The 13564-nt window shown below is 54.9% G+C and overlaps 6 protein-coding genes across 8 annotated transcripts; all 6 read left to right on the top strand.

Annotated features, from left to right (window-relative positions):
- Positions 1 to 592: 592 nt before the first annotated feature.
- ABB37_00353 (putative RNA 3'-terminal phosphate cyclase) lies at positions 593 to 1906 on the top strand (the record flags this gene model as incomplete). The annotated part of the gene is made up of 1 exon (XM_015796519.1): positions 593 to 1906. The coding sequence occupies exon 1, from the start codon at positions 818 to 820 to the stop codon at positions 1904 to 1906; it is 1089 nt and encodes a 362-aa protein (XP_015664527.1). The 5' UTR covers positions 593 to 817.
- An 839-nt stretch (positions 1907 to 2745) lies between these two features.
- ABB37_00352 (hypothetical protein) lies at positions 2746 to 4310 on the top strand (the record flags this gene model as incomplete). Of its 2 annotated transcripts, none has more annotated exons than XM_015796518.1 (1): positions 2746 to 4310. In XM_015796518.1, the coding sequence occupies exon 1, from the start codon at positions 3015 to 3017 to the stop codon at positions 4308 to 4310; it is 1296 nt and encodes a 431-aa protein (XP_015664526.1). In that variant the 5' UTR covers positions 2746 to 3014. The 2 variants fall into 2 exon arrangements, with proteins under 2 accessions (XP_015664526.1, XP_015664525.1); XM_015796517.1 differs by having other exon boundaries at positions 2766 to 4310.
- Positions 4311 to 4835: 525 nt separating this feature from the next.
- On the top strand, positions 4836 to 6065 carry ABB37_00351 (hypothetical protein; the record flags this gene model as incomplete). Its single annotated transcript, XM_015796516.1, has 1 exon — positions 4836 to 6065. The coding sequence occupies exon 1, from the start codon at positions 5187 to 5189 to the stop codon at positions 6063 to 6065; it is 879 nt and encodes a 292-aa protein (XP_015664524.1). The 5' UTR covers positions 4836 to 5186.
- Positions 6066 to 6724: 659 nt separating this feature from the next.
- ABB37_00350 (putative 60S ribosomal protein L26) lies at positions 6725 to 7323 on the top strand. The gene has a single exon (XM_015796515.1). The coding sequence runs from the start codon at positions 6745 to 6747 to the stop codon at positions 7174 to 7176; it is 432 nt and encodes a 143-aa protein (XP_015664523.1). The 5' UTR covers positions 6725 to 6744; the 3' UTR covers positions 7177 to 7323.
- A 669-nt stretch (positions 7324 to 7992) lies between these two features.
- On the top strand, positions 7993 to 10476 carry ABB37_00349 (mismatch repair protein PMS1 putativemismatch repair protein; the record flags this gene model as incomplete). The annotated part of the gene is made up of 1 exon (XM_015796514.1): positions 7993 to 10476. One exon carries the CDS (start codon positions 7993 to 7995, stop codon positions 10474 to 10476), a length of 2484 nt encoding a protein of 827 aa, XP_015664522.1.
- A 320-nt stretch (positions 10477 to 10796) lies between these two features.
- On the top strand, positions 10797 to 13109 carry ABB37_00348 (hypothetical protein; the record flags this gene model as incomplete). Of its 2 annotated transcripts, none has more annotated exons than XM_015796513.1 (1): positions 10797 to 13109. In XM_015796513.1, exon 1 carries the CDS (start codon positions 11061 to 11063, stop codon positions 13107 to 13109), a length of 2049 nt encoding a protein of 682 aa, XP_015664521.1. In that variant the 5' UTR covers positions 10797 to 11060. The 2 variants fall into 2 exon arrangements, with proteins under 2 accessions (XP_015664521.1, XP_015664520.1); XM_015796512.1 differs by having other exon boundaries at positions 10801 to 13109.
- Positions 13110 to 13564: the final 455 nt, after the last annotated feature.

Genomic DNA, 13564 nt, shown 5'->3' with positions numbered 1-13564 from the left:
TGTTGTGTTCAGCCTTTTTGTAATGGCTCTCTTTTTTTGTTTTGGAATTGTAGTGTACTCTGTTTGTTTGTGTTTTACGTGAAGCTCTCTTTCTGTGTTGTTGCTGTTGTGCCTCCATCAGTATTGTTTTTTGTTTTCGGAAGGGAGGTGTCCCAGTACTACTTCACCAACGTACCTGCGCCTGCATATTCGACTACGAGTACACCGAGACGCTTCATTTGTACCATTTTTTATTTATTTTTATTCACGGACACAATGTCTGTTGTCGCTCAAGTATACACACAAGCTGCACACGCATGCAAACAAGCGTCAGTGCGTGCTTCTTCCTTCCAGTCCGGAGAGAGGGAGAGAGAGAGGGACACCGTTTTCGAGATGGGAATGTAAAAGGCAAGAAAAGTATTTCACACATGCTTCTGGCTCGACGACTGCTGCACGAACCACTTCCATCTCCCAACGCATCTTTCTTGGTACCGGTGGTAACATTACAGGGCTTCATGCGCTACTGCAGAGCTCTATAGTTCTTTAATTGTTTTTCTCTTCCTCCTCTCTTCACCTCCTCTTGAACGCGAATTCTATTTTCTATCTCACGATAGTGTCCCTGTGTACAACCGTAGTCATTGGGTTTTCCCTTCTTCCCCTCGTGCACGCTTCACGGCATTTCACCCAGCTATTGGAAAGAGAGCGCGTTTTTATTTTTGTCACTGCCAAACGAGTCACCGAAGTGACTACAACGCGCGCGAAAAGCAGAAAGAGTTTAAAAGGAACGGCGGGAGAGCTATTTTTTTTATTCAGCGAAAGCGTTTGCGTTGGGGTGAGTATGCTGCACTTTGAGGGCAGCAGCCTGCTGCGGCACCACGTCGTGTGCAGCATTCTCTCCAAGCGACCTGTTCGCCTCACCCGCATCCACCAAGATGAGGATCCCATGGGCATCCAGCCGCACGAGGCGAACTTCCTCAAGTTCATCGACCGCGTCACTAGCGGGTCGTCTTTTCAGTGCACCGATCACAACACCGTTCTTCAGTTCACGCCGGGCATGATCCTCGGTGGCTCCTTCTCACACGAGGTGCCGTCGCAGCGCTGCGTGACGTACATCGTCGAGGCCGCGCTGCTGCTGCTACCCTTTGCGAAGTTCGACTCCCGCATCACCTTCGTTGGCGCCACGCAGGGCGAGCTAGACCTGTCTGTCGACACCATCCGCACTGTCACACTGCGCTGGCTGCAGCTGTTTGGGGTGCAGGGCAACTTGCGAATTATCCGTCGCGGCGCCGCCCCCGGTGGCGGTGGGGCAGTGGAGCTGGATATTAAAGCCATTAGGCGCCTCACCAGCGCGACGGCGAAAGAGCGGGGTCGTGTGCGACGGGTGCGTGGCATTGCCTTTGCCTCCCGCACCGCGGCCGATTTGCCGCAACGCACGGCCACGGCGGCGAAGGGGGAGCTGCTCAACCTACTACCGGATGTGTACGTGGTGACGGATGTCGATAACGGAAGAGCAAACCGCAACGAGCGCGTAAGCGGGTACGGGGTGGTGCTGGTAGCGGAGACAACAAGTGAGTTGTGTGTCGTCTCGCAGGAGGCCGTAGCGATGCCGCAGGAGGCGCCGGAAGACGTCGGGAAGCGGGCGGCGCGGCTGCTCTTCGATCAAATCTACGAAGGCTGCTGCGTGGATGTGCATCATCAGATGCTCGTGCTGCTGCTCATGGCGCTGAGCCCAGATGAGGTGTCCACAGTGCGCTTCGGTCAGCTGAGTCCGAGCGGGGTGTCTGCGTTGATGTTGATGGATTCTTATTTTGGCGTGTCGTGTGCCATTAAACCGGATCCGTCGTTTGCGGGCCCCAACTTTCCTCCCACCACGTTGGTCACTTGCCTCGGTAGTAACGCAGTCAACGTGTGGAAAAAGTCAAGCTGACCTGCGAGATGCACCTCTTCATGTTTGGCCACCGCACCCGTTGTTTTCCTTCTGCTGCTCGTTTTGTTTGTATTTGTGTTTGTTTTTGCGGAGGTTGTCTTGACACCGATGCGAAGCGCAAGGCGGCTTTGCTGTCGTTTCCGAGTTCACACAAGCCTTTCACAGTTTTGCCACTTCACTTTTGAATTTATTGTTTTCTTTTTCCCTCACGTATAACGTTAACATACTTTGCGCATGTCTAGGAGCCGATCTTAGCTGCCATTTTCTTTTTATTACCCTAATCGTTTCGTGTAACATTAATTCTCGCGTTACGCAAGCTGCGATATTCACGCGTGTGTTAATAAAGTACTGAATGGGATGTGCGTGGTTTTTTTTTTTTGCTGAAGACAATGGGGATTGTAACTTTTCGATTCGCCTTTTTCTTCCCAATGTCGTTGTAGTGAAGGTGAAAGAGGCATGCACATCGAAGCACACACACACACACATGGGATGAAGTATTGTCAGCGGTTGTAAGGTATGCGATTAACGTAAACATGTAAAAAAGAATGTATTTAGAAGCAACTCTGTGATTCGCCTGCTTGTATTTTCCTGTTGCAAGAGTCTTCTCGCTCGGCTATCGATGCCTTTGCCACCCATCCTGCAGTACCACGGAGCTTGTACATGCCTGTGAGAGAGCTATGCAGAGGGGAAAAACTGCTAGCTAGCCACATCTAAAAGAGAATCAGGACCGGCGCATCGCAGGTCGGATGTATGAGGCACCCATTGCCTTCCATGCCGCATCTTTCTCTTATTGTTTTTACTGTAGTCCTCTATCTCTTATCTGAATCTTCTGACTTGAAGCGCATTCAATTGTATTAAAGACTTTCTCTCCCCCCCCCCTCGTGAGGTTCGCAGATCGTCGGATCATTGCGCCTGTCACAACGTGGAGAAGTAAAAATAAAAAAAATAGGATTTCGTCCTTCCATAGAAAAACACAGCCTCCCAGCACCGCCACCGTTGTGGGAAAAATAGATTTTGCCCAATGAGTAGTCGAACTACGGACCCGTTGAATACACCTGCAGCCGTTTAAAATATCGGAAAGAGAAAGAAGAAGGATTTGCCACTTGCCATGGAGCTGAATCTTTCAAATCGAGGTCTCTTCTCCTTCGATGCAGCCCAAGCGAGACAGAGCTGGACGAAGACCACTCGGCCCACCAACCGTAGCTCGAGTGCCGCCCCTGCGTCGATGGAAGGTTTGGTCCCTGTAATCCGTCAGCTGAACTTGGCCTTCAACTCCCTCCACATCTTCACCGGAGGAGAGACGCTGCGGGGGCTTGCCGTTTTGGATTTGTCGCACAACGCACTTACGCAGCTGCGCGGACACTCGTTACCTGCTACGTTAGTGAAGCTGAACCTTTCACACAATCGTCTCGCGCAGCTTGCCCAACTGGCGGGCTGCACACCTCGGTTGCAGGAGCTGGACGTGGGTCACAATCAGCTCTCCGCCTCTGCCCTGCGAGGGCTTCCTGTGTCGCTGACCCAACTCAACGTGGAAAGCAACGTTATCGAGTCACTGGCGCCCTTCACCGCTCTTCTTCATTTGTCGAAGCTGAACGTAGCAGAGAATCAGCTGGAAAGCAGTGACACGCTGCAGTCACTCCGTCCGCTGCTCTCACTCCGCTTTCTCGACCTTCGCGGAAATCCAATCTGCGAGAAAACCGGACCCACTTTTCTCCGGCAACCCAGTCGTGGTTCACACAACAGCAGCATCACCACCACCACCACCACCAGCAACGTACAGACCGCAAAAAACAGCGGCGAACCGCAGAGCCTGCTCGGCATTCTGAACACCGCTGTGCCCCGCCTTTCGCATCTCAACGGCCTGGCCCTCTCACAGGCGCCGGAGAATCGGATGTTGAAAAGTGGCCGCGCGGAACAAGCCAGAAAGCAAGGGAGGTCAACGTCGAACAGGAGAGACGCGTCGAGAAGCGGCAGCAAGGAGTTTCATCGCAGCGACTCTTCGCAGCGAAGGGGCACGCGGGAGGTGGAGAAAGGTGGTGGTGATGCCACTGACAAGTCGTACGCAAGCAGCAGCTGTGACGCCTCCGCCACGCGGCCGGCGTTGGAGGTGCGTCTCATGCAGGCTAAGGTGAGTGAGCTGCGCCGTCTGCTGCTCGCCGCGCAAGATACGGAGACCAAAGCGCGCCAGGAGCGCTCGCTGCTCACGGAGAACGTGAAACGCACCGCGGTGGTGATTGATCAACAGGGAGCGGAGCTGGAGAAGCTGCAAGAGGACATCGCGCGGCTTCGCGAGGAAGAACTGCAGCTTCGTGTGCCGATCGCTGCGGCGGAGGAGTCATTTGAGCAGGTGCACGCGTCGCTGCTGGCCACCAAGGCGAAAGCAAGCGCAGCGAGTGTAAAGTAGCGCTGTAAAAAAAAAAAATGGATGCCACGGCGCACTTGAAGTCGCGATATTTGCATGTGTGCGATGTGTGTCGCGGCATCAAACTCCTTTTCCATCATTTCACGGGTGAAGAGGCAACAGTGATGCTGCAGTGCAACTTGACTGTTCTTCTTTTTCTTTTTTCGGAAACCTTTTTTTTTCTGTCTCCTTGTTGGGTCCAGCCAGAGGTGCTATTTTAGATCAAACACACACATTACAACAACTTTTTGTTTTATAAAAAAAAAAGAGAACATCTGATGCAAACGTTGCCCGCAACGAGAGCCGCGTCAAGCGTGAGTCTCATCGCCGTTGTAACCTGAGATGGAACGTACATTTTTTTTTCTTCCATGCTCTCCTGCAAGGCGTCGTTGCGGGGATACTTCTTTTCAGGAGGGTTTCCTCGGCAACCCTTTAACCAAACAGCAGCAGTAAAGGAAGCGATACTGTTTTCTGTTTCCCCTTCCTCCTGCTACCTCTTCCCTTTGTTTTCTCCTTCCCTTCTGTGCAGTCGGATCAATAATTCTGTGACTTCATCGTTTCACGTCGTTGCTAGCCATCACAACTGGTACAACAGCAAATGCAAAGTATTCCTAGTAATAAAAAAGAGAGACAGCATTGAACACGCTGCTGCATCGTTTTTTATTCAATTTGTTCTTTCCCCACCCGCCCCCGGTGCAGCGTTGATTACGATCGGGTTTGTGGCGAGAACGGACATCCTTAGAGCACCGTTTTTTTTCTTTAGAGCCCTTTGTCGAGTTTTCCTTCAACGATACAGCTATTTTTTTTTCCCTTCTCATCTGAGCATCTTTGTGCTCACCTTTCGTGGTTGTTTCCATAGAGCTGAATCGGCTACATAAAATGGACTTCTACATCATCGAACGCCTCGGCGGTGCGTGCCGGTGCGTGACACTCTTCACCTTTGCGATCCACTTCCTGCACGCGCTGTTCAGCGTGGTGAACTACCTGGCCTGGGTGCGCCAAGATACGTCCCATGTCGCGCCAAGCACGAAGCACGCCTACCTGGCCATGACGGTTGTGTGCTGCGTCTTCTACTTCTTTGGGGCCTCCGTGTTTTACATGTGGGCCTGGCGATTTCCCGAGCCGGAGGAAATCGCGAAACGGCGGCGCGTCTACGGCGTCATAATTAACGCCATTTTCTGCGACATCCCCATGTTTGTCGTGGAGACCACCCTCGTCTGGAGCCTGCGTTTTGCGGCGGCTATTCAGGGCTTCACCTACGTCCTCACCTGTATCTCGCTCTGTTACTCCTTACTGCGCGTTTGGTTCTTCTTCATGGTGCGCGTTATCAAATTTCGCCCTCCCAGCGCGGCGCGTCTTGGAGCTAATTATCCTGCCCTGTCCAGTGTAGTCCGCCGAGACCTTGACGAGGCGGAGTACAACAACAGAGCCACTGGCATGCGGGGAAACACGCCGGACAGGAGGGGCGGCAGCGAGAATGATCGCGCGTTTCTGTCTGACATGAACGAGATGGGCGTGGGGAACACCATTTTGCTGAACCGCAATGCTGCACACTATAGCGACGACGCCGCCAGCAGTGGCATGTGTACGCCAGCCGGGCCAGACCGGGTCAATCGCGGTGAGGCGTACTATGGCCCCTCTTCTCGCTACGTTCTTCAATCGGAGAGGTTCAATGACGTAGAGGAGCAGCCGAGACAAGGGTATTATGGCCGCGCTAGCGAAAATATGGATCAACCAGGCCTGCCTTTTCGCATTTAGATTGTGGGGGGCCAACGGTACAGGATTCATCAATTAGGGGGAAGACAGAAGAAATTGGCTGTCGAGGACAAGGCAGATTACGTGTCGTGGAGGATTCAGCTCCATTCGGTGCTTCTCTCTTCCTTCTTCTTTCCCTCTCGCAAATAAGTTCAAGTGTTTACTATTCCAACATGATTCTTTAGACTTTGTTTGTTTGGTTTCCATTACCATTTCCCTATTTTTTTTTGCTGCTGTTTCGGAAGCACTCACGCGAAGGGATGTGCCTTTTGGTGAGTTTCTCTTTCTTTGGTTTTGGTGCCTACTAGATTAGAACTATTCAACCCGTAAACAGATGGTTTTGCGCGCAAAAATAGGTTTTAAAAAGAGAGCATTACATGCGCCGAATGAGCTCTCAACCTCATCAACGAGAAGGGCGTGCGTTTTTCCGTGGCTGTTGACGGTGTTCGTCTACAAATAACGACGTTGTGTAAAGAGAGGTGGAAGGGCGAGAGCACTCGTCTGAACAAAATGCCGGGAGTTCATGTATCACAGCCTCCTTCCCCCCCCCCCTCCTCTCTCCTTCTATTTCTCCTTTGCCAACGTACTTGTTGATCTGCCTGCTGCTTTGCTGTTGACATCCCCACTCAACGCTCTTCCTCTGCTTCATTGCCACCTTCACAGTGTTTCTCCCCTTACGAAGATGGTCAGCATCAAGTGTGGTTCCCGCCGCAAGGCCCGCCGCGCACACTTCCAGGCGCCGAGTCACGTGCGCCGCGTGTTGATGAGCGCCCCGCTCTCGAAGGAGCTGCGCGCCAAGTACAACGTGCGTGCCATGCCGGTGCGCAAGGACGACGAGGTCATTGTGAAGCGCGGCACCTTCAAGGGTCGCGAGGGTAAGGTGACGGCGTGCTACCGCCTGAAGTGGGTCATCCACATCGACAAGGTCAACCGCGAGAAGGCGAACGGCTCCACCGTGCCGGTCGGCATCCACCCCTCCAACGTCGAGATCACGAAGCTGAAGCTGTCCCACCACCGCAAGGCCATCCTCGAGCGCAAGGACCGCTCCGGCAAGAGCGACAAGGGCAAGGGCAAGATCTCCGCCGCGGACAAGGCGATGCAGCAGATGGACTAAATAGGGAAAAAGGTTTTTCCTCTCTCTCCCCCTTTCGCCCCTGCACTGCGCGTCGTGTGTATGATGTCTCCGAAAGTGTGAAACACGTTCCTTGAAAGGACTCCTTTCTTTTTGTTTTTCTTTTCATCTACTTTGAAACCAAACAAGATCAGCGCAAGCACCAACGACGCTTACATGGTGCCGGGATTCAAGCCCGCCTCTGAGGCACTTTTCTCCTGCAGACACTTCTCGTGTTTGTACACACGCCAGAAACCAGGCTTTTTTTTAGGGGAAGAAAGAAGCCGTTTCGAGTTTGTAGCGAAGGTGCCACGAAGCTGAGCAAAACCCCATCATCTTGAAGAAAAAGACACGCAGGAGGGATTTCCTTCCGAGCCCCCTTTTTTCCCCTTTTTGGTGAGCGGTACACCACCCTCCTTTCGTCGTCATCGCCACTCGTCTTTCTTGTCAGGCCCGACTGCTCTCTCTCTCTTTCTGAATTCCCCCTCCATTCTTTCGTTCGTCTCCTCTTTTTCACATCTAACGTCCCCCTAACTGCGTTGTTGTTGTTGTTGTTGTCGAATCAGCGACAATGGAAAAGGCTTTTTGTGACGCCAAAGTACAGGTCGAACGGACGCTTTTATCGCGCAAACGCTTTGGAATTTCAAAAAAGGAAAACCAACAACGTTAACGTATATAGAACTCACACCATAGATAAGCAGCGACAGATCGGTGAATCGAATCTTTGGTAAGCGCCTTGGTTGGAAAAAGGAGAAAAACCTGTTGCGAACGTTGAGCACGCACTGGAAGAATACACTGTAGCCTTTTTTCTTTTGACACATGATCACTCGGCTGGACGACGCGAGTGCGCGCAAAATCTCCGCAGGGCAGGTCATCACCGACCTCACCAGCGTAGTGAAGGAGTTGCTGGAAAACGCACTCGACGCGCACGCGCAAGTAATAAAAATTCGTCTCGTGAACCACGGTCTCGACGAGATCACCGTTGAGGACGATGGCACCGGCATCCCAATGGGCCCCATCATCGATGTCGAGTCCGGGGTGCTGCGTGAGGGAGCCGGCACACCTCTCCTGTCCAGCCGCGCGTCGACGAAGCACTTTGCCGCGAGGGGCGAAAGCGACGGCGTAGCGCTGTCCTCCGCCCCATCCTCCTCTTCTCTTCTGCCGCTGCGCAGCAGTGGGGCACTCAAGCCGGAGCCGGACGAAGGTGTTGGGGAATCGGCCCGTGACCCGTCGTTGGGCTTCCGCGGGGAGGCCCTCCACTCCCTGGCCAACGTGAGCGATCTGACGGTGGACACACGCACCCGCGAGACCGCGCCCTACACAATCTGCATCACCTACGATCCCACCACACACACCTCTCACGTAGCCGTCTCCCGCCTTCGCGATGAGGGCGGCACTACTGTTACCGCACGTCGCCTGTTTGCAAACCTGCCGGTGCGGCATCGCGAGTACACGAAGAACTGCCGGCGCCAGCTGAGCAAGGCAACGAGCACGGTGCGGCAGTACGCCGTCTCCCACCCGCACATCCGACTGCTGATGACGCACCAGGAGTCACTGACTTCCGCCGTCACGACGCTGGTGTCGTTGACAGGATCGGGCGATGCCAGCCGAAGCGTGACCGAGGCCTACGGCGGGCTCTGTGTGTCCCACATGCAGCGCGTCAACTGGGGCTTTTCATTCGGCGAGATGTGCGGCTTTGTCTCCAAGGTGGACGGTGGTGGTCGGCTGAGCAGCGATCATCAAGTCTTTGCTCTGGATGGGCGTCTCGTGGACCTGCCACGGCTGAGCAAAGCAATCAACGACGCCTTTGCGCAGTGTCTGCCCAATGCGTCGCAGCGGCTGCAGGTGGGGTTTTTTCTTCAGGTCCAAACGAACGCGTCGCTGCAGTACGACGTGAACTTGACACCGGACAAGCGGAAGGTGCTGCTCTCGCAGGAGGACCGCCTGGCGGATGAGGTGTACCGATGTGCCCTGCAGGAGTTCAGCCTGGCCTCGCAGTCGATTGAGCTGAATCGGGACCGGCGTATGGAGCAGACGAAGGCGGCGGACCTCCGCGCGACTGAACTGACGAGGCTGACACGCACGCCAGTGTCCGCCACCTCCTTCACGCAGTTTACGTTTAAGCGTCCGAGGGCAGAGGAGTCGTCCACAGCGCACGCCGACGGTACTAGCAGTGGTGACGGGGTGCCGTGCGGTGCCACTGCCTCCGCCACCATGTGTCTTCCCAAGCTGGGACATTTTCTGTACGGCGACGCAGCGGGGATGGCGGACAGCGAGTTGGACGCCGAGTCTCCCACACCGGACCTGCTGGCCGCCTCCTCGTCTTCCTCTTCCAGCGGCATGGCGAGTGGCGAGGACGAGAGGGACGTGCTGCACTGCAGCAACGATGACTCCACGCTCCTCAATGCAGAGGGTCCAGCTTCTACTCCCGTGGCGGACATGGCGATGGAGGCTGTCGAGGTGACGCGGCTGTCGGACGAGGGTATTCGTCAGCGCAGCGGAGGTGCCTGCCACCACTGCAGTTTCCCCGATCTCGCCGAGCTGGCCAAGGTGGATTTGCTCACCGAGAGGAAGGAGGAAAGGGACACTGAGGCACCGGGCACCCCGTGCACGAGCGGACTGGCTCTCAGGACTGGGCGCGTGCCAAGGTCTGCCAGACACACACTCGGCGCACAAACAGACTCGGACTTGACGCAGTACTTCAGCAAAAACTCCTTCAAGGAAATGCAGGTGGTTGGCCAGTTCAACCACGGTTTCATCATTGCTGTTTTGAAGAACGGCGACGTGTTCGTGGTGGACCAGCACGCGTCCGACGAGAAGGCGAACTACGAACGCCTAATGCGGAACTACGTCGCGACCCCGCAGCCGCTGGTGATCCCGGTGCCGGTGGCGATGGACGCACACGAGGTGAACCTGGCAGTGGAACATGCAGACATGCTGCAACACCACGGCTTTAAGGTGCGGCTGGGCAGCGACGACACGAAGCTGCTTGTCTGCTCGCTGCCCGTGTTGCCCTATGACGTGGTAAGCGCCGCGGATGTGGTGGAGTTGGTGCAGCAGCTGGTGCTGTACGGCACCATCACACACCCGCTCCGTGCGGTGTGGCACTCCATGGCCACTAAGGCATGCCGCAGCAGCATCATGATTGGCACGGCGCTGACCATGAAAACGATGCGGCAGGTTGTGCGTCGTCTGGGGGAGCTGGAGCAGCCGTGGAACTGTCCTCACGGACGACCCACACTGCGACTGCTGGGCAATCTGGCGGATCTGCACAAGGAAGGCGGAGGCGTTACACCGCAATGACAGCGTTTTCTCTTCGCCTTTTTTATTTTCTTCTTTCTTTGTCTTTTGGCTGACTTGACGCGCGGTTGAATTATTCCCATACATGTGCTATTGCTATTATTTGTACTATCCTTTTCTTGTGTACACATATATCTGCATCATTGCGGCTTGCAGGAAGGTGAAGGTAAGGCACTTTGACGAGTTTTACTGCACTACCTGTAAAGGTGTACACATAAAATATCCTCTCTTTCTTTTTATCTGCAAAGGAAAAGAAGAAGAAGAACCTTCTGAAAGTGTTTCGCTTTCACGTTTTCGCTTCTTTCTCCCTTCTCTTTTCAACAGCAAGATACACCAGCACGTCGGAACAGAAACGCCAAACAATCGGCGGTGCGAAAGGATATCGACCGGCGCATTCGCACACAACTGGAAAAAAAAAACGAGAACAGAGAGATCACGGCACACAACTCAATAGAACTACCTTGGCCTTCATACACGCACATACACACCAATTAAAAAAGAAATAGAACTTTTTTTTTCTTCTTGCATTTCACTTTCCAAGACAGCATTCTTATTGGTGCTCGTATTGCTCTAGGCACACCTAAACGATGCTGTACGGCAGTCCCCAGCCAGCACCGGTTGCGGAGGGCACGTCGGCCAGCTGTTGCTCCGACCTCCGAGAGATGAACGAGGCAAAGGTGGCAAACATTCTCTCCTACCTCGACAGCGCAGCTGTAGTCCCCATCTCGTACGAGAAACTGAGCCACAACAGTCAAAACCTGCGCGACGTGACCAACGTGACAAACAGCACGTCCAGCGCAATCCCCCTCACCGCCTCAGCCCTGCAACACGTCACCGGCTTCTCGCCTTCGTCGTCGTCGTCGATCGCTCCTCTTCCAGAAGGGTGGCACAGGAACTCTGCTGCTGACGCCGGTGCTGGTGCGACCGGTGCGATTGCAGCTCTTCCCTCCGTGAACGGGTCCGCCTTCGTGCCAGCCCCTGCTCTCGCGTGGATCACCGGGGGTGGGGCCGAGTCCGCGCAGAACACCTACCTCGGTATCCGGAAGCGAATCGAAGGCTTGCAGTTTGAGAAGGAGCAGCTGCAGCACGACAATGACGACCTACGCAGCCGCCTGCAGCTGTGGCGCAGCGAGGAGCAACAGCGCAAAGCGGAGATGCGCGAGGCGGTGCAGGCGGAGATGGAAGAGCTGCAGAAAGGGCTGGCGAAAGAGCGGCGTCGCGCGAAGGCAGAGGGGGAGAAGGCAGACAAAATGAAGGCGGAGTTGACCCGCCAGGTGGACGCCCTCACGGTGAAGCTGCGTGAGGAGACGGCGCGACGGGCGGAGGAGACGCGGCGGCTGGAGGCGGCCAACGCCGCAGCCATCTCCTCCCTGCGCACGAAATGGGCCGCACAGGAGAGGGCAAACCGAGAAAAGTGGCGCCTGGCTGAGGCGAAGCGTATTAAGGAGTCGACGCTGCAGTCTCTCGAGCCGGATATCGTGCTACTGCTGAACCGGCACAAGGCCGAAAAGGCGCGTCTGCGTGAGGAGTACGAAAACGAGCTCCGCCAGCGTGACGAGGTCATCGCGGCGAAGGACGCCTCGGTGGAGGAGTTGAAGTCAAAGCTGCAGCGCGAGGCGGCAGAGACCCTGACGCGCGAGCAGGAAGCCGTTCGCCAGAGTCTGCGCGACGAGAGCGAACGCATTCAGCGCCAGCTGGCGGACGAGCGACGAAGCGAGAAGCAGAAGCGGGAGCAGCTGGAGCACCACCACGAGGATCAGAGGCGCACCTTGCAGCACGAGATTGATCGTCTCGGTAAGGAGGTGCTGCGGCTGCAGAGTGCCCAGACAACGGAGCAGGCGTCCTTCCACGAGGCGGTCACGAAAGAAGTGTGCCGCATCACGGCGGAGGCGAATGAGCGCATGGCGGCGCTGAAGGACAAAATGCTGCTTGAGTTCACCACACGGGAGAGGGACCTGCAGGGGGAGAATCACACCTACCTACGCAGCAAAGAGGACGAAATGCGACGACGGTGTGAGGTGGAGCGGGATGCCGCCATTGCCAAGGTCGTGCAGCGACTTGAGACAGAACACCTGCGTACGCTGGAGTCGACCCGCGGCAGTGACGGCATGCTGCGCGAGCGCTACCTGCAGGTCACGCGCGAGAAGGAGCGGCTGCAAGTGGAGCTAGACCTGGTAAAGGAGCAGCTGAAGTCCGCACTTGAGGTGAGTAAAAGCAAGACCGACGAGCTGGCGCGCATCCAAGACGTGGCAGACCTGTCCCAGCAGCACCTCGACGCGATCGAGAGCCGCGTGCGGGCCGAGTACGCAAAACGCATGGGCATTTTAGACCAGGAGTGGCAAAGGAAGCTGCACGAGTTCGAAGCGCAGCACGTTGCGGAGGTTTGGGAGCAGCAACAGCGTCAGACGTCGCTGGGGCAGGAGCTCAGTCGTCTCAAGTGCGACTACGAGACGGAGAAGAAGACGATAGAGCAGCGTCACCACGCGGAGCTGAGTCAGATCAACGAGCGCGTGCTTGTTGCCATGACAAAGAAGGAGAACACGATTCAGTACCAGTCCGAACAGCTGCTGGCGCTGCAGGAGGCGGTAAGCGTGCGTGACCAGGAGCTCCAACGGCACAAGCAACTGCTGCTGTAGTGCTTAGCGGGCCTTTTTCGTTTTTGCTGTTGTGCGCCTCACGGCAAGCTGGCATGCCGATGAAAAGAAGGAGAAATATAGAAACTAGATTTTATATTATGTGGACTGCGTATCTAGATTTGCGAGTGCTTTTGTTCTTCTCTTTTCATGTCTGATCCAGCACCAAACAAGGCAAAAAAAAATAATAATCAGCGCTTGGAACAAAAGAAAAAGGAGTCGCATTGCAGACATACAATTTAGAATGATGGTAGTTTTGTGTGTGTGTGTCTGTGCAGTATTGACGTTCAATTCGACCTCATTTGTTTCCTGTGCAGTGCGCGTTACGAATTCAGAGGAAAACGTCACGAGCCAAAGGATCCGGTTTGGAGCTGGCACGCCCCGTCAATAAGGAATGAGGATAAGCATTCTATCGTTCTTTTTTTTTCCTTTGGGCGCTACCAGACCCAACTTAATTA

Source organism: Leptomonas pyrrhocoris, assembly GCF_001293395.1.
Source record: "Leptomonas pyrrhocoris isolate H10 chromosome Unknown, whole genome shotgun sequence".
Taxonomy (NCBI): Eukaryota; Euglenozoa; class Kinetoplastea; order Trypanosomatida; family Trypanosomatidae; genus Leptomonas; species Leptomonas pyrrhocoris.
Note: the sequence above shows the minus strand (reverse complement) of the source record. Positions and strands in the feature narration are given on the sequence as shown.